The following is a 19,594-nucleotide window of genomic DNA, read 5'->3' as shown; positions in this document are numbered from 1 at the left end:
TGTCTGAGCTGTGGGAGAACAGCCCCTGGTTGCACAGATAATTTTACAGGAGAAATATGCAATAATCCCACATCAGTGTCACCCTGTGCCCACAGTGTTTCTGGGACCGTTGAGAGGTCTAGATCTGTGGTGTACTCTTTTTCTTCAGTATAATCCTCAAAAGCCTGAATTCTAACATATTGTTCTAATGTTTCTGCATCATCAGGGATAGTCAGCATAAATGTGCCATCGTCCCTAAAATTGATGTTAGCTTCTAATTTCTTTAGTACATCAGTTCCTAACAGACATGTTGGGGCACCTCTGGCATACAAAAATCTGGATGCAAAACATTTAGGTCCTAATGAGACCTCTAGGGGCACAGTATATGGCAGTGTTCGAATTACCCCATCATAACCCTCAGCAAAAGTTGTTTGTTCTGAAATATCTTCCGGATTCGGAAGAAAATCTTGATTCAAAATTGAGGAAGTTGCACCTGTATCTATCAAAAATGGAATCTCTCTCCCCCCCACATTCACCTGTATCATAGGTCTTCTAGCTGGTAGGGAAGTTTGTAACACATCGAGTCAATCTGAATCTGGTATGGGACCATCTATGATGGTAGATTTCTGCTGGTTGTCCGTTTGGGGAGGGTTATTTCTGGGAACAAATTTGCCTGACTTTATATCTGCCAACTTCTTCCTGCACTCTCTTTGGAAATGACCTGGCTTTTTACAGTAGTGGCACAGAAAATTGTGTCTCACTCTTCCTCCTGTATTAGCTTGTGCTATTCTAACAGGCTTACGATTCTCTCTCATATCCATGGCTATTCCTAAACATCGTTGTTTCACAATATTTGGTTGTTCAATTGTTCTCCAATCTGGAGTAGAGGATTTAAATTTTTCTCTGATTTTTGGATCTAGCCCCTCTATTAATTGTTTTGTAAAAAGTCTCCTTACTGAAGCATCAGTCAAATCCAATCCTTCATCCCTAAAGCTATTTTCTAGTTCTTGACTATATTCTTCAATACTTTGCCCAAATTTCTGCATAATCACACCTGTAGACCCCCTTTCCCTCTGTTTTCCTCTCATGAAAATTATTAATGCCTCTGTGAACTGGGTACCTGATGCTTCTGTCTGTAAGGCACCCCCTTCTGCCACTGGTCTATTGGGCTGTAGGTGTGTCAATAATTCCTGAAAAAGTCCGGGGGACATTTTCATTCTACATAATTCTTCCCCGTCCGCCCAGACCCCAGCATGAGTCTGCATGATTTGTTGTATATACTGCGCAAACCTTATGGGGTATTGAGTGGGATCAGGCGCATTATGCAGGAGGGACATACCCTCGGCAGGGGACCAAGGAAAGTATTGTCTGGTCTGATGATATCTGGTGTTCATTACCCCGTCAGCACCAGCTTCTCTAAAAGGTCTTGGTACTACCCTAACAGGGGCAAGTACAGCGCCATATCTAGGTGTACCACAGGCTAGGCAATCATTTCTCCAATCTGGATTTTGTTGTCCACAGTGTGAACATTCCCATCCTCCTACCCCACCAAGATTGGGATACAAGGCTGGAAATTGTTTTCCTCCTTCTGCTCTTCCAGATGGTACAAATGATTGGGCTTTTGGATCTAGGTAAGGTGGCGGGATTATGTCACAACTTTTTCCCTTCCCCATGATCCATTTGGAAGTGTCTGGATCGTACTTCCAATTCTCCTCTTTAGCTGTTTTTGAGACCTCTATCATACAGTGTATGATTTCTTCCCACCCATTGTCTTTGATAATTCCACCTCGTTCTTTACTCAGTCTTTCCCATTCTGTACTAAACATAAGTGCTTCTGAAATTCCCAATTTTTCTCTTACCCTTCTAATCTGCCTTCTGACTGTCTTTCCACATCTTTCCTGTATGATATCTGCTGCTTCCACTTGTCCTAAGACAGTTTTGGTCTGTTTATTTCCCATTTTTCTTTTCAATATTAGCTATGACTACCCTAGGTGACGTTTGGACAACCACTTCCTCTGTTGGTGGCGTCTCGTTGCCTTCTCTCCTAGGGAGCTAAAATATTGAAGGGCTGATCTGCTCCATTCTTTCTAATGTGCAGAATAAACTTGATTCCTACAATGCACGCAAACAGGATCAGCAACACCAAACAGATCACAAAACTCTCAGTCTCAGATATCATACTTGTCCCAGGCTCATGATTCCGCGTCCTGGGCTCATTCTATCAAACCTTATCCAGAAATGAAGGAGGTTAAGCACTTAATGAATAGTCAAGCATGGGCGGAGGTCTCCCAGAAGGACGCAACAACATGACCCAGTTAGGCTGACCTCCGTGTATAAGGCTTATACCCCAACTATTTCGGCTTATTTTTCTACGCACTTTTGCTCTTCTTTCACAACATACCACAACCTTCACGCTGTTCACACACTGCCAGGGACAGGACTCATAAGTCTATACAATATGGTAACCCGAGTTTTATAGGTATCTACTCACTACTAGACTAACCCAGCGTGACACGGCTCATAGAGATCTTTCGGATAATACAGGGCAGATAAAAGAGAACTAATAATGTCTCTTACCTGGCCAGGTTTTTCAGTTCATTTGCCGTCCATTATCCCAGATCTCCGTTGTCCGTATCCGCAGGTAAATCTCGAGCAAATACTTTTATCTCAGGTCCCTGTTCGATGCGCCAAAGAAATGTTAAGTCCTTCTCAGTCCCTGGCTTACTGGAGGTAAGCTTCCAGGTAAATGACACGCAAACAAAGTATTGTGTGATCATATGCAGGGGAAGCTCAGGAGCGCGTCTGACTCTCTGGGCTTTACCCCTCCTTTATAAAGAAAAAGAGTTATGCATTTGCAGACATGCGCACAAGCGCTCATTATTTCACATTCTCTTACAAAGCTTATCTATACTGTGAAATTTACAACCTCTAGTATGTAGGTAAAAGGCTATAATAACAGAAGGAATGCGTGCATAAAAAGGAAATGTCAACTTGTTCAAGTTTCTTGATATGAGCCAGATGTCTCAGAAGAAAGATACAATGGATTCTTTCAGTCTAATCTCTACAGTTTCCAAGCCTCTTCATCAGGACAATGTGCACGATGTTGTTTTGTCCTGATGAAGAAGTTGGAAACCTTGAAACATGTTGACACAATAAACCGCATTCTTGCTTTAACCTTGTGTGTGACTACACCTTTGAACATTGGGCAGCGCGGACTCTGAACCACCATATTCCTCATTTTCTGCATGGCATTTTATTGGTGGTCCGTCAGCCGCCTCTACATGCTTTTATAGGAGTTGTGACCCTCACAACCCCATCAGGTGAGCGTACCTACAAAATTTTATTTAATTCGGTTATCAGATAAAACACTATTCGTCTCTCTGGTTTAATTATTTGATTTATTTTGAAGAAGTTGGCACAAAAAATGGCAACAAGTAACAAAAAAGCAAAAAAAGAAAAATTGATATGAAAAAGGCAAATGGTAAATCAGGGCCTTAACATTACACGTGCTGTTCTATAATGTCTGCTTAAAAAAATATCCCACTCATGCGATTCTTAGTGAGAGATTGTAATTAAGAAGAATTTGCAAAGAAACCACCATATAAATGTTTTATTAATTCTGCGTTAAATGCCAAACATATAAAAAATTACAGTTTTAATAAAAACACCACCTGCTGTGTTGGGGTGGTCTTCTCCACTTTCTGCTCCACTTCCAGGATGTTCTGATGCTGTTGGTCTCCTGAGATCCTACAACATTAAACTATTAAACTGAGTCCAGTCACCAACTTGGATGGGAAATGTATTAAAGACACATTTTTTTTTTTCTTCTGCATTTATAGCATATTTTTTTACGTCCTAAACCATAAAGTAGCCAGGGAGCATTATACATATATAGCGCAGCTGTGTGCTGTATACATTCAGAGGTAAGCAGAAATATATATACTGCGGGAATTGTCGAGAATGAACGGCCATTCTACTCACGTGCATCCATAAAGTGTGTCTGACCATTGCCGAATTAGCATCCAACATGGGGTGGCAAAATGTGGTCCTCCTTTGCTGATGTGTAGGATACATGAAGCGACGGGTATATAAAGCTCTGTTCACATGTCCGTTCCAAAATCCGGCTTGTGTGTTCCATATTCAGTTTACCATTAGCTAGAATGAAGTTGTATAGTCAAGAGCTGTATTCACAATTCTGCCTCCTCATTTATACCATCTACAGCACCACCTGATTAGTAAATAATCTCCGTCTCCTGCAGCCAAAGTTTGTGATCGGCACTTAAAAGGGTTCTCCCGTGATGGGTGATAACCTGGGTCCTGCACTGGTCAGCAGAACTTTTGGCCGCTGGAAAAATCCAAGCACAGCTCAATAGGGTAAGAATGGAGACATAGTCAAGCATGCATGCTGCTTCATTCTCACCGGGATGAAAGTTCCCCATTCTGCCTATGGGGGTGCAACCAGTGGTTGGTTCCCCAACAATGAAGAAGTTACAATCTACTCTGTGACCAGAGGAGAAGCCTACACATACATATACACATACCTACCAACCTTTCTGCATTTGCTGAGACTGTCCCAGATTTTCAGACTCAGTCCCAGGAAATTCAGACAGAAGGGGTCAGATTCCTTGGTTTGCCAACAGCTTTCCCCCTGATCCACCCATAAATACTGAGACTGCTTGGATTATAAAGTCAAGTGGTTGCCGGACACTTCTGACAGCAGCTTATTTTCCGTCACCACAATGGATTGGTCAAGATGAGCAAAACATACCCCAATCCTCATTTCCCCAATATCTGCCAATGTTTGTGGTAAGTCCTGACCAGGCTTATCTAATGCTGAGCGCCAGGATAACGCCGCATGCCAAATGTCAATCTCCGATCTGCTACATTACAGCAGATCTCATGCTCTGCTATCTCCTCATTTACAAAAACGCAAAAATCTGCTTTAAACCGTAGTTTACCAACTATCATTCTCCTCTTTGACACGATTATATCTCCATGTTATATCATCTGATCAGTGATGCCTACGGATAACTGTGAACTCTCGTACGATATCTCTCCTTATTTCCCAAACCATCAACTTACCGGCGGATATTCTGTAAAAATGGATTATTAATAAAGATTAAAAAAAAGAGACCTCATTCTACCCCTGGAGAGCTGTATTCATATCGTGACCTCAAGTGTATCCAGATTGGATATTGGACTAAAAATACTTCCCGACAGCTGGACTGAACTTGTCCCGCACAAAAGGAAACAGCGCAGGGGCTTAAAGCTAAGAAGCCATGTTACACAAGAATAGCATCTTCCCCTTTTCTCGCCAAAGATAGTAAAATTAACATGCAGCTGGCTCCTCTGATAAATGGATTCGGTTAGGTCACTGAGGGGATGCATGTGACACTAAGTGATTTACAGTCCCCTTACCTTAATGAAATTGTTTCAGCGAGATGACGCTGAGAGCTTTTAATGGATGGCTTTACTTGATGTAATGAAATTGCATTCCTTTGGCATTTAATATAAGGTGCAGTTATTATTTACTAGAGCTTTTCCAGAGCTACTATTGCTATTGTGAGCAGCAGCAGCAGGGCTGTCGCACAGTGCACACGGGGGAGACGGTGCACGGGAATAGCTGCTAGTTAAGGAGGCCTAGATCCGTCCATTGCTTAAGTCGATCCTCCTTCATCTGTTCACAGGCAACTGGATTTTAACCAGATCAGCTGTATCGAAGATGGAGCGTTCAGAGCCCTGCGCGACCTGGAAGTGCTGTGAGTACATCTTATCTCATGTCTTGGGATCAGTAGAAGGAGCAGCCTCCATTTGTGAGCATGTCTGTATCTGATGTGCTACAGTTGTGTGTGTGTGTATATATATATACATTTGCATATTTATATATCTCAACCATTTTTAATTGATCATTACTTATTATTAGTATTTTTTTTATTCTGTATTGAAAATATATAATAACGATTATACCCTAGGGGGGTCATGTATTGAAAAGATGTCTAAGTAGAAGACGGTTGACCTTGTCCGATGAACTTGTAAGAAAGATCTCCTCACTGTTCGGCTCTTAGTAAATGATAAAAAAATAAGAAAAAAGTAGCAAATAGTTGAATAGTAAAATAGGATTAAGACGAACGGTCAAAACTGCATTGATTGCAAGCGGTCTACTCAAAGAAGGTGGCCAATATGCATTGGAAATGCGGCCTGGACAAGGAGGTGTAAGGAGGTGGTCCTTTAGAAACGTTTCACCTTATGTCGCACTATTGCGTCAGTCTGACCACGCCTGACTGTCAGTAATTGGGACAGCGTATGCCGCATTGGCGTACATTGCAGTGGCCACATATGCGCCATTCTTTATGATACATCACTGCGGGATTTCTTTTATATTTATCACCTTCATTTTTATCCATTTCTGTTTCCCATCTCAGATTTTATTACATATAAATGTTTATAGTGTTTCATAAGATTTTTAGATGAATATGTGTGCTGTATACACAAAAGTTACATAGATATTAAAGAACTCGCGTATAAAGAGTGTCAGCGGTGGGACACGGCATCCGCCGGCTCAGAATACAGCACATACTTTCTCCATCCGAAATTTAGGATTTTATTTACGCTGGACTAACAAGGCCAAAACAATTTTTAGGAAGTGCGTGTCACCATCCAACACATCGATAATAAATGTCCAGTGGCATGTAGGATGTCTCTAAAGAGTCGAGATAAGTAGAGACATTTTTTCGGTATATGTCCCATGGTTGGTCCACATTTCACAATGACGGATACAAATGGCCCCCCAAAATATAGAAGAGCAGCCCCCTATATCTAATAAATGCAGTGAATATTATAGTTCTTTGTAGACCGTAATAGATATTGTAACTGAGCGCAAACTCAGAATGTGTTTCCTGCTCATGTGACTTTTAGTATGGGCTTTATCAGGACTGAAGACCTCATTAGATAGTGAGAAGCTTCTAAATCCAATAGAAACCCAGAAGGCCTAATTATCACGTGTAGTGTACTGCCCAGGTGTAATAGTGCTGCCATCCTGCCAGCACCCGCAGACGGGCCCTATCGCCACATGACAGCAACTCACTAACGTGGGAAAAGAGGTTTATTTAACTTGTACAGACCTGTATCTAACTATCTATCACATATCTAATGTCTATCTAATATCTATGTTATGTCTAATGTCTATCTATCTATTATCTATCTATCTATTATCTATCTATCTATCCAAAAGAGAAAAGGCAACACTCCAGAGTCCAACATTCAATGGTTTATTGACCCATCTTGCCAGGGCAACATTTTGTTCCTAGTGTGGAACTTTTTACACACTTGGAACAAAACGTTTCCTTGGCATGATGGGTCAATAAACCCTTGAATGTTGGACTCTGGAGTGTTGCCTTTTTTTTACTGCGGAATTTCTTTTATATTCATCACCTTTATTTTTATCCATCTCCGATTTTCTATATATCTATTTGTGAAAAAAAAGGAACAGCACACTATATAAGCGGTGGGTGCACAGGCCTACAAAGCAAATTATCCATAATTTGCCAAAAATATAGAAGCAAAAAATCAGGCAGCACTCCACTATTTATCCAAAGATAAAGTGGACTTTAGTTAGCCCATAGAGCACGGCAACGTTTCGTCTCACATGAGCCTACCTCATGAGAAAGGCTCATGTGAGCCACAATATTGCCACACCATTTGGGCTAAATAAAGTCCACTTTATTTTTGGGTAAATATTGGAGTGCTGCCTGATTTTTTTGCTGTCATCTATCATAGAAATTGGAACAGCACACTTAAACCAAGCACGATGGGTGCAAATCCTCCCAAACCTAACATCCAATTTTTGCAAAAAGATATCAAAATGGAAAAAGCAGGCAGCACTGCTAATAGTTACCAAAATCAAATGGACTTTATTTAGCACATATGGCATGGCGACGTTTCGGTTCAAGTGAACCTTTCTCAAGCAGTGGAATTAGGGTAAGTTCACACAGGGCGTTTTTGCTGCTTTTTTTTGTGCAGCAGCAAAACCTGATCTTCTTGGCAGGAAAGAAGCTGCATCAAAAACACAGGTTTAGGTGCGTTTTTGGTGCATTTTTTTGTTGCTTATTTTGTGCGTTTTTTTGGTGCGTTTTTTTTTCTCTTTGTCCTTGAATGTTCAGCAGCAAAAACGCAGCAAATAATACCTGCGTTTTTGCAGCGTTTTTTCAACACCCATTCAAGTCAATGGGTGAAAAACACAGAGAAAACGCAGCAAAAACGCTGAAAGAAGTGACATGCTCTATGTCCAAAAAACGCAGCAAAGCACAAAATAGTGATCACACAAAAAACCAATGTGTGTGTATGAAATTTCTGAAATCTCATTGGCTTTGCTGGTACTGTAAAAAGCAGCTGAAGATTAGCATAAAAAAGCAGCAAAAACGCCCTGTGTGAACTTACCCTTAGTGTACATAAGAAGTATATATAGGAACATTTCATCAATGTGTAATTTACTTATTTTTTTACAAAATAAAATTAAAAACAATAGATTTTAACTTGTACAAGAAATGCAAATATTCAATTCATCTGATATAAAGTCACAATCACATATCTATATCTATCTACAATACGACAAAGTCTATCTATTATCTATATCTATCAAACTATCTATATCAGATATTCAAGATACGGTATCTATCAATTTCTATCTATCTATCTATCTATCTATCTATCTATCTATCTATCTATATCTTATCTATCTATCTATCTATCTATCTCTTATCTATCTATCTCTATCAGATATCTATCTCTCACACAAAATGAAGGTCATCAGCACTATACAGAGGTAACAGACTGTCCAGGTGGAGGCCCATGGACCCTTTCCCCAGGGCCCTATCAAATCCAGAAAAATTCGGTCAAAATGGCAGCACTTCAGTTCTTCTAGTATATAGTGGAAAAAGTGAGATTTATTCACTTATAAAATCACCTAGTATCTCTCTAACTATGTGCATCGATCATTATCCCTAGGTACATATACCAGCTTTTAGCCCAATGGTACAAAAATTTAAATGCCCAAGGGGCTCGATAAAGCGAAGTTTGCCCGCACACATATTTCTTTATAAGTACGATCTTAAAACTTATGTAGAATAAAGCAGGAATGTTCCATTTTAGAACTCTAAATTAAATCTGAAATTTCTTCTCTGTTACAATGTAACATTATCCGCTATAGCACGGCTTCAGCAATTATATCATAAAATACACATACAGCTTTTAATGTTTTAAAAAAAATATATGTTCCAAGCTTTTGTTGAATTAAACCAGCACAAAGAGGCTTCCAGAGCTCACATAAAACAATCATGAGTTATGACTTATTTCAAGATTTATTTGCAAATTTCATAGTCCTGTATGTTACATATTGTGTCCCGGACTGCTGAAGACCTGGTTTGTTTTATGTTGCACATACAATCAATCCGTATAATTCTCTGGAGTAAAATCCCTCAATGACCTGATCGTTAGATTTCTGTATTTTTAAGATGTAGAAAAGAATATTAAATTAATTTAGACACAAAAAAACGCAATAACAATAACATTGATAACAATTCCTAATACATGACTTGCTTTTGCGACTATCCAACTAGGGGTAAAAAAAGAATAATGCTTTCCCCACCATTTATTGGTGATGTTTGAAATGTGAACATTTGGATGTTCAACACAACTTTGTTTATCATCCCCTTAGCTTAGAACAAGCTGGTCAAGATCCTCGTATAATGGCAAAGAGGGTGCCCTCAATATGGCAATTACAGTTTTTACACATTTATGAAAAAGGCACATTAAACATGAAAAAAAAAATACAGCTTGTTTTCCTCTAAAAATGTATAATTATTTGTGGTATTTGCCAACAAAGTGTTGACCTACTGAACGTTCAGGAGTCACGTGTGGCTCTTGAGTCCCCTACGTGAACCAAAGATCGCAACAATGTCAAATCATCACTGATATTTGATATTATTTAAGACAAATAATTTGGACATATCACTCAATCATACCATGTCATAGGAAAAAAGGACATTTACCTCTTGATATGAAATGTGTCTTTGAATGTGTTTCACTAGTTATTAGGACATCAAAATTTGCATAGATTTTGCTTGACGAGCCTGGTATGAGCTAATGTGGTCACGGAATAGCCTTTATCTGATTCTATACTGTCAGAAATTGTACGTTTTGGAGGCGCCGTTGTGGCATAGTGATAAGTGTCGGTGTGTCTCTAATTGAAATCTAAGGAGAACAGTTTCACGAAGTTTGTAAGGTCTCCCCGTGTCTGCTTGGGATTCTTCTACCTTCTCTGGTATCTTTCCCATACAACAAAAATATACTGATCAATTAGTTAGATTTTTTTTTTTGAAACTTGCCTTAGTTAGTGTATGAGATAAAAAAATTAGATTGAGGGCTTCATTAGAGAAAGGAACTGATATGATGGATAATAACGCTATGGAATATATTGGAGCCATATAAGAGCAGGAAAATTAGAATTCCCTTGATTAAAGACCAAAAACCCTTACAAGTTTCTTAGCAAAAAAAACAGATGTTAAAGATTTTATTGTATATTGTATTGCTGAGATTACGATTGGGTAAAATTTTGAATTAATACTAAATTAAAGACTGAATGTCAGAACATGTGTCTATTGGTGGGGCCAATATATATATATTTAAGGCCTTCGGCTCGATCTTGAGCCATGGCGAGTTAATGGATGAAAGATCTGCAGGAAGATCAATCTTGTTCAACAATGGATAGGTCCACCAAGGTAATCTTGATAGTATCAAGGGTTGCTGATCTTCCTCTTCGACTTGTTCCCTCTATCCTTCTGACCATGATGTCCTTCTTCTTAAAGTATAAAAAAAAGTATTTATTTGCTTTTCCAACATATGATTTTACTCTTTTTATCCTAAATTGTAGTACAGGATTCTAGGACTGTATTGAAAAAATAGGTCAAAATGGCCTCCGTGAGTTAGTATTAACAACAAAAGTAATCACATATCTAAATGATTTTAATAATTATAATTTTATTATATTTTCCATTGAGTTGTAAATGTAGAGATGAAAAATATAGATTCAAAATTATCATAGACACAGAAAAGTGTTTTATATATTTGTCAGACCAGACTTTGACTTGAAAAATTACTGCAGCATATATTGACTGGATTTATGGTGCCCGCACCCATACCCGTTGCGACTAATAAAAATCTGCTGACGTTAGTGGGAGGGACATGTTTAAGGAGTGGACGACTGGAATAGTCTAGAAATTTGGAAGGGCGAGTCCACCCTTGATAAGCGGAAGACTCCCTCACACTCTTCCTGCACAATGCGCATTTCTGCTCGTGTCGCTGGGTCCTCCACTGAAGCCCCTTTATACATTGCTTACCTACAGAGAAGCGGAATCATGATTACACAAACTAAAGGCAAGTCTGTGAGGATTACTACATTTTTATCTATTTTTTGCCTAATTTCATTTTTTTCTCCTATTTTACTTCCATAGGAGCAATCTAGTATTTTATTTCTGTAAATTAGGATGTTTAATAATTTTTAATTAATAGGTTCTACATATTATTACAAAGTGTAGTAAGCTTAGATATTTCAGGACTGTTAGACGCTAACAACTTTTCGAGAGCAAAATACTGAAAAATTTTACTGATTTTGATAATGTTAAACTGTTCCTTTGACTAATAGGTAACTTTATTTTCTTATAATTAGTTAAAAAAATAGTTTTGCATTTTTTTTTCAAGGTACTTTACCTAAATAATTGAAAATAGATCCAAAAAATCTAATTAAGATTAGTTTTTACCCTTAACCCCCTGCAATTTGCATTAAAAATTGTATGCTTTAGAACATACCACTTATTCCACAAAGTGTTAGAAATTTGAAAAATTATTTATGTGAGTAATTTCTGAAAAATTATTTATGTGAGTAATTTCTTAGAGAACTTTCTCTTTTTTTTCCGCTATCCTCAGGCAAATTAAAATAAATTGCATTTCCAATTAATAGAATCTTTTTTATTATTATTATTCTGACTTCCCATAATTTTTCATTCAATTATAACATCACAAATTTGAAGTTAGAAAGCTTTCTTTCAATTAAAAATTGAAAATGAAAGAAAACGCTTAATACGGAAGGTGACTTTTGTATTTGAAGTTTCGGTAATATTTCATGACCCTTTTTTGACTTTTCCCACAATGCATCTCATTCTAGAGAGCTTTGATGGCGCTTTGTAACCAAGCTTGGCATTAATTGGGCAATGTAACTACAGTTTTCATTAGCAGGCACATTAAGTAAGTGGGAAATGCCCGTGGGAAATGCACTACAGACTTTAAAAATGTTTTAGGCTAATCCAAAGATATAATTTTTTCGCTAGGGTTCACTGCAATTAATATGGTTGTTGTGCACAATCCTAAAGTACTAGGAAACATATTGAACGGATTTTTCGAGCAATAAACTCTAAGCTGTCAAAAAAATAAAATACACAACTCTGTTACAAATTCGTTGTTGACTTTCTTGATTTAACTCCATCCCTTTCATGTTTTACAGCACCCTCAACAATAACAACATCACTCGGCTTTCGGTTGCAAGTTTCAACCACATGCCAAAGCTCCGAATTTTGTAAGTAGATTGTTATTAATGACTCTCTAGAGTGTGTTGTGTATTATTCCGAAACTCTACATATTCACCATGCTACTTTAGAATACAGATTTTTTTTTCCCTTTACTGTATTTTTTCTAAGCTCTCTAGGGCGTTCAATGGCTGAGATTTAATTATTTAGTGGAAAATGGTGTTTTATTTTATATTAATAATTTCCTTTTTATTGTATTAATTATTTTGAATGTTAATTGCTCATAGTTGCACTGTGTAGGTAATGAACTAAAACAAGAAATATAAGAGTAAATTATTGAAAAAAAATTTATATATTTTTAGCACATATTTCATATATCAAAATTGTTGATGTCCCCTAACTTAAATTGCCTTGTCTTTATTATTTGGCTTATTTTTGGTAGAATAAGCAAAATTCTTACATTTTCTCTACCATTCACGCCCCCAAAATTCTGAAGTTTGGCTGGGACATGAGCACACAACAGGGCAATACTGTAAGATAAATAAGAGAGGGTGAAAGTGGTGGTAGTGCAAACTTGGGGTGGTTGCGTAGGGACACAACACCTATAAGAGCCTTAAATCCGAGACCGCAGCCCCATGGCTGGAGGAAAGATTCTTCCAGATAGCAATTCACTTTATTGAAGATATCACAATATTTGGGCTCCATCTGTGGGAATGAAGAGTGTTTGAAGGTTTAAAATTAAGGTTTTTATTACACCAGCGCGTTTTGGTGTCAGACTGGCACCTTTTTCAAGGTAGAAAGCCAAACACGGTGTGAAAAAAACCCTAAATTTTATAATTTTAAGTCCCCTAACTTAAATTGCCTCGTCTTTATTATTTAGCCTATTTTTGGAAGAATAAGCAAAATTCTTAAATTTTCTGTACCGTTCACCCCAATAAAATTCTGAGGTTTGGTTAGGACATGAGCACACAATAGGGCAATACTGTATGACAAATAAGAGAGAGTGAAAGTGGTGGTAGTGCAAACTTGGGGTGGTTGCGTAGGGACAAGACCTATATGAGCCTTAAATCCGTGACCGCAGCCTCGTGGCTGGAGGAAAAATTTTTCCAGATAGCAATTCACTTTAGTGAAGTTATCACGGTTTCTGGGCTCCATCTGTGGGAATGAAGAATGATTCATGGTTTAAAATTATGGTTTTTATTACACCAGCGTGTTTTGGTGTCGGACTGGCACCTTTTTCAAGGTAGAAAGCCAAACGCGGTGTAAAAAAAACCTTAGTTTTATACCAATTGGGATTCTTCATTCTTGCAAGGGCAACCCAGGTACAGGGATATTTCTACAGAAGTGAGAAATAATTTTCTAGCCCTTTTTGTCCTGTCATTACCATCTTTTAAGAAATTTGCTTTCCAAATAAATAACTAAAGACTACCTTGACATATTAGACAGGTCACATTTCATTTGAGACCATGGACTTTGATTGGCTGTCACATATGATAAACTGGAAATCCTTCGTCTTTTATTACTGTACTTCAGCCAGACTTAATTAATGTGAAGTGGCTCTTTGACAAACGGAGCTGCATGAAATAATTAGCTGTAGACTAGACGTGTGCTTTAACATCCATTACAGATTTTTTAGTTAAAGGAAAAAGTTCTTCTTGTAAGAGAGGAATTGATTGGTTGAGTATCAAGATATTTCAACTCCATTAGAAATTTGCAAATACTTGTAAAGAAGATCAGAAAATTAATTTTTCAGTCTTGAAAAGAGATAATTGCAGAAATTGATCGAGAACGCAGGAATGATTAGTATTAAGTATGAAAAGCAAAATTTAATCTGATTTAAGAGACAAGTGATCTACGGCTATCAAATTTTGCCTACAAATTTGAATCTCTTTCTGTTTTTTTTTTTGTCTTTTTTTGTAAATGTAATTTTCCCTTTGGAATTCGGCCATGATCTTGTGCCCGTCTTGAAGTAGCGAATGTCTTTGTGTCACCACTTTAATTTCAGCCGCCGTATTGAGCATGGGTCCCGATGGGCTAAAAGCAACTAATCCCCTTTTCTTTGATTAAACAAAAAGAGAAGGAAATCAGAAAAAGGATACAAGGGCATGTTTTATATTGAATTATTTTTTCTGCCTTGTTCAGTAGAAAATGAATGTGACCTGTTAAAAGGATTTTGCAGGCAGTTTCTATAGAGACTAATAAAGCAAGACTTAGTGATATTTCTAATTGGGAGCCAAATCTTTTATAGCTCTTTTTTCACTCTTGCTGTCAGTACGCTGCCCCTATAGAGCAATTTACTTGAGACTTGTGTAGTCTTTCCTTTTTAACCCTGCTTTTGTTCAGCTATTTAGCTACAGAATTCCCAAACTATTTTCAAGTCTTGGAAAGTTTTCTTTGCAGACTGTAAAGAAACGATGACAGAACTGGCACGCCTGAATTTTTTTAATGTTGGCAAACATGGCGAGTTTTCTCCACCATTACTTTTTGAAGGGATTTGCTAAGGACAATTTACTAATGGGAAAAAAAACACATATATTTAGGTTTATACAATGTTTTGTTGTGGGACATTATCAGAATTCCTGTTTAGTATATTTTTTTATATTTTAATTTTTTTGTTTTTTACTCTCTCAGTCGTCTTCACTCCAATAACCTATTTTGTGATTGCAATCTGGCTTGGTTATCTGACTGGTTGCGACAGAGACCCCGCGTTGGCTTGTATACTCAGTGCATGGGACCCAGTCACTTGAGAGGGCACAATGTTGCTGAAGTTCAAAAGCGAGAATTCATATGCAATGGTAAGGATAGAGTTGGATGGTCAAGTTTAAAAAAATTTGTCTCAAAAGTTTTTATAGTTGCAAGAAAAAAAATTATCACTGGTAATTTCAAGATGTAATAATCTTGGCCTTTTATGTCTACTTTTCTCTTATGTTAAGCTTTTATTTCATAAATTAGGCTTCAAAATACATGTCATTATTACACCATATCAATATGGCACAAATATATTGCATTCCGACACTGTGACCATCTAAAACTTTCACACAAAATTGTTTTGTAATTTCTTTTCAAATTTGTAAAATTTATCAAAAATAAATTCTAATCTTTACTAGCATTTCTTTGCTCTTATTACATGCTACCCGGAAAAAAAAAATACAATACACCAAACATAAAGGCATTATACGGCTGTTATAAAGAGACACACAAGACAGTTCTGCAGATTGTCTAAGCATGGTCTACGAGAAGGCTCCACCCAATACACATAAAATAGAGACAAAGGAAACAAAAAATTCTTCATTGACTGTGTTTTCTCTATTTATTTTTCTTGTACATATCTTTCAGATGAAGATGAAGGCAAGTCCTTTTTTCTTATATAAACCTTCTTTCACCTTTCATGGCGACGGGGCATTTTCTTTGTGTAAATGCAAAGGAATATTTTTGGCTTCATATTCACAATTGAAACTTTCAGTTCAGCATCATTGATTTTTCATGTACAGTTTGTCTACAATAATGTAAACTCTCACTTTGTCTTGCAGGTCAGCAGTCATTCATGGTCTCCTCCTGTAGTGTCCTGCACTGTCCAGCCGCTTGTACCTGCAGTAACAATGTTGTGGACTGTCGAGGAAAAGGCCTAACTGAGATCCCGACTAACCTCCCCGAGACTATAACAGAAATGTAAGGTTTAGACATATATTACTGTGTACATTGAATTGTTTGATCACTTCATTGACCTATGTGCTACATTTTGGTTAGTATTAGTGATGAGCGAATATACTCGTTACTTGAGATTTCCCGAGCACGCTCGGGTGTCCTCCAAGTAATTTTTAGTGCTCGGAGATTTAGTTTTTATTGCAGCATCTGAATGATTTTCATCTGTTAGGCAGCATAAGTACATGTGGGGATTCACTAGAAACCAGGCAACCCCCACATGTACTTATGCTGGCTAAAAGCTGTAAATCATTCAGCTGAGGCGATGAAAACAAAATCTCCGAGCACTAAAAAATACTCGGAGGACACCAGAGCGTGCTCGGGAAATCTAGAGTACCGAGTATATTCGCTCATCATCACTAGTTAGTATCTTCACATTTTGGGTCTACATCTATTTTATTTGAGATTAAGCAATTAACTTTATGAGTAAGATTCCCTCATCACTAGAGGTCCTGCACAGAATTGTCCAAACTGTACAACCCCTTTAGGGTGATGAAAATAGACATTAATATTATAGCTGACTAAATACTCTTTAAGATCTAGAGGTAGCCCATTTGGCTTCTTTGGGGCTCCTGGATAGATGAGGTCCACTTCAGATTAGTCTCTTCTTTAGTTGAATGAGTAGTGAGAAACTGCACAAATATGTGGTCTCAACCAACCAGTTCTGTAATGTTAGCAAAGAAGAAAATAAAAAAAATCTACAGTCAATGCATAAAAATGGGGTAAATTGTTCATGTAATGTTTTATGGATTATAAGGAAAAAAAAGATGCTTTTGACCATCAGTGGGTGCCCCAATATTTTTATTTTGTTTACTGTCAAACACTGTATTGAGCCACACTAAAATGGATTACAAATACCCCAATATAGCGGTCATGTAAGAAGTATTACTTGACACACTTGAGTTGTAGTGCCAATGCTTCCGTCACCTAGTGCATATAAGTAAAAAAACAAACTAGTCAAGGTGTTATTCTCAGCGAGAAGGTTCCTTAACTAAATGAGTCCACTCCTTTTATTGATTCATTTTGATTTATACTTTATGTTCAGTTGAAGTTTTTATGTTGCATTTATATTTGTTTGTCTAACATCTAAAAGTTACTTTCACATCGTGTGGGATCTTGAATGCTGGAACTAAACCTGGCGATGAAGGAAGGATGATTTAATGTTTATGGTGGTGTACTGACTCTACCTCAATGGCAGATTTCATGGGAAAAAAAGGGTCGACCACATTGGATTTTAATGTGCCCGATCCTTTGTTCTTAATGGAGACATATACAAGCCTATTGCTCTCTCCATATTAAAAACATATGTACATACATGGGGAATTCTGGAAGGATAGTGTTAGGGCTAGCGGAACGCACCTAAGAATAATATGGAAGGTATCAGGTGCGTTCGCAGCCCGGGGTCCACCGTGCAGAGAAACTCCTGCTGCTCGGTAATAGCGGATACTATATGGCGGTATAACGTGATCATATACGGGTTAGCTTCACCTGGTATGAAAAAGGCGACGAACCCTGTTGCTTCACAGGGTCGCCGAACCGCAAAGTGAGCACTAGGACGAGATCACAGAACTCTGCCCCAAGGAGTGGGGGAAGAGTCCTTCTAAACCACTAGTGCTTGGTGCCGCTACTGCGGTGCCAGGGGAAAACTAAATAAACATTTATGGCACGAGAATGCGTACAGCGCCGCTCTGACAGACGCCAATAACCAACCTGAGTAGGGCCAGGAAAGCGCACTAATTGCGCATGGCGCCGCACTGGCGGTCACTGCTGATCTGATGCAGTAAGAATCGTGCTCTTGTGCTTGGATAGCACTGTCAGGCGCTAGGTAGCTCCAACATTCGCGAGCATTCAACAATACTAGGAATGGGAATGATTAAGGAGCAATCACCAGAACAGGCATACATCCACACACACACGATGATAGGTTTATATTAGCGCATGGCCATATGGCCATGCGAGCCTTTTATAGCTGTAGCTCTCCGGGACCTTCCTAGTGGTCCAATAGGAGCTGCCACAGGACCTGAGCATGTGACCGCCGACCTCCAATGAGAGGTCTTCCCTTGGGCATGCTCAGAAGAAGAAAAGCAGGACTTAGTCCCAGGAGCGCCTGCTCGCTGCAGATCAGTACTGGTTATAATGGCTGAACCTGGAAGGGCAGCAGTAACCAAATGCACAATATCTGCCTGAGCCAGGCGCTGGGACCGACGTCTCTGCTGTGCAGGCTCCACTACGGCTGGAGGAGAATGAGAGACCGCAGCGGAGGTGGTTCGAGATTCCGCCTGTTCAGCGGCAGGAACTCGACACCTAACAGATAGCTGCTGAAGAGCGTAGCCTAAATGTACTGCATTTGCTAGCCTGAAGTACAGAAAGGCACAGAGGGCAGAAGGCATAATTTAAGAGTTAAGTGGGGTTGCAAAATCACAAAAGTAGTGTAGTCCATTCTCCATGACCCAGAATATGGTCATTAGTGACTTGGGCATTGACTGAGCTGATACATGACCTGTCACAGGTGTAAAGGAGTTTACTGTGTCATTGGCACAACTCATTTAAGCGATTTCAGTCCTGTGTATTTAGCTTTACAAAGGCAACTTACTGGTTAAAATGTGTTTGTTGAGCAGAAGCAACGAGAACGTAGATGTCAACCAGAGATCACTGTTGCTTCAATTTCCTTTCCTGTTTTAAATTATGTTGCCCAGATGGTGCATCCTCTAGTTTCCAGCAAGGGCTGTGAAGTGTTTTTATTAAAGTGTCTTTGATTTACCTGCTTAGTAGTCAAGTGAATTTATATGGACAAAGAAAAGCCTGGAGCATTGTGTCTGCGGAGAGATGGAACATCAGGAGTCACCGGTGGATGCACTGAATATTTAATAGTGTAGCCTTTGAGCCCAACATCCTTGACACAGCGCTGTATCTAAGCCAGTGCATCGTTATCACACATTATTTATTGAGCTGCTGCAGACTCATTGCAGTGTAATACACGGGGAGTCCATGTACTTTTCAATGGAAATTACCGATACTGTTGTCCCTCCAGTCTTTTCCTTCATGTGCATCTCTCTGTTTTCTCTTTCCATTTCTCTCCTGTCCCCTCTTTTTTTCCTTTTTCCTGTCTCAATCTACTCTCTTCCCTTCTCTCTAAAATTTCATATATTCTTTACATTTGCTCGTCTTCGAAAAAGTCATGGAATAGCTCAAAGGCTTCTTTTCTGCCAAATACCCTTCGGGCACAAGTTTAACTGATGTGGATGAAAAGTATAAAGGGCATTTTGCTTGGAGCTTTGAGAATTGAATGAAAGGGGTTTATTATATATCATATATTCACATTAAACCTGAGGACTCAT

General features: G+C 38.5%; 1 protein-coding gene across 6 annotated transcripts in view; it reads left to right on the top strand.

Annotated features, from left to right (window-relative positions):
• Positions 1 to 19,594, top strand: part of SLIT2 (slit guidance ligand 2) — a 406,424-nt gene that overhangs the window by 278,709 nt on the left and 108,121 nt on the right. For all 6 annotated transcript variants that reach the window (XM_077279991.1, XM_077279992.1, XM_077279986.1 and 3 more), the window contains exons 6-9: positions 5,667 to 5,738; positions 12,533 to 12,604; positions 15,186 to 15,349; positions 16,085 to 16,223. In XM_077279991.1, the coding sequence (XP_077136106.1) occupies positions 5,667 to 5,738; positions 12,533 to 12,604; positions 15,186 to 15,349; positions 16,085 to 16,223 (447 nt within the window). The remainder of the gene's footprint in view (positions 1 to 5,666; positions 5,739 to 12,532; positions 12,605 to 15,185; positions 15,350 to 16,084; positions 16,224 to 19,594) is intronic.

This window comes from Ranitomeya variabilis, chromosome 1 (genome assembly GCF_051348905.1).
Source record: "Ranitomeya variabilis isolate aRanVar5 chromosome 1, aRanVar5.hap1, whole genome shotgun sequence".
Taxonomy (NCBI): domain Eukaryota; kingdom Metazoa; phylum Chordata; class Amphibia; order Anura; family Dendrobatidae; genus Ranitomeya; species Ranitomeya variabilis.
The sequence above is the reverse complement of the archived record's forward strand: the minus strand, read 5'-3'. Positions and strand labels throughout refer to the sequence as shown.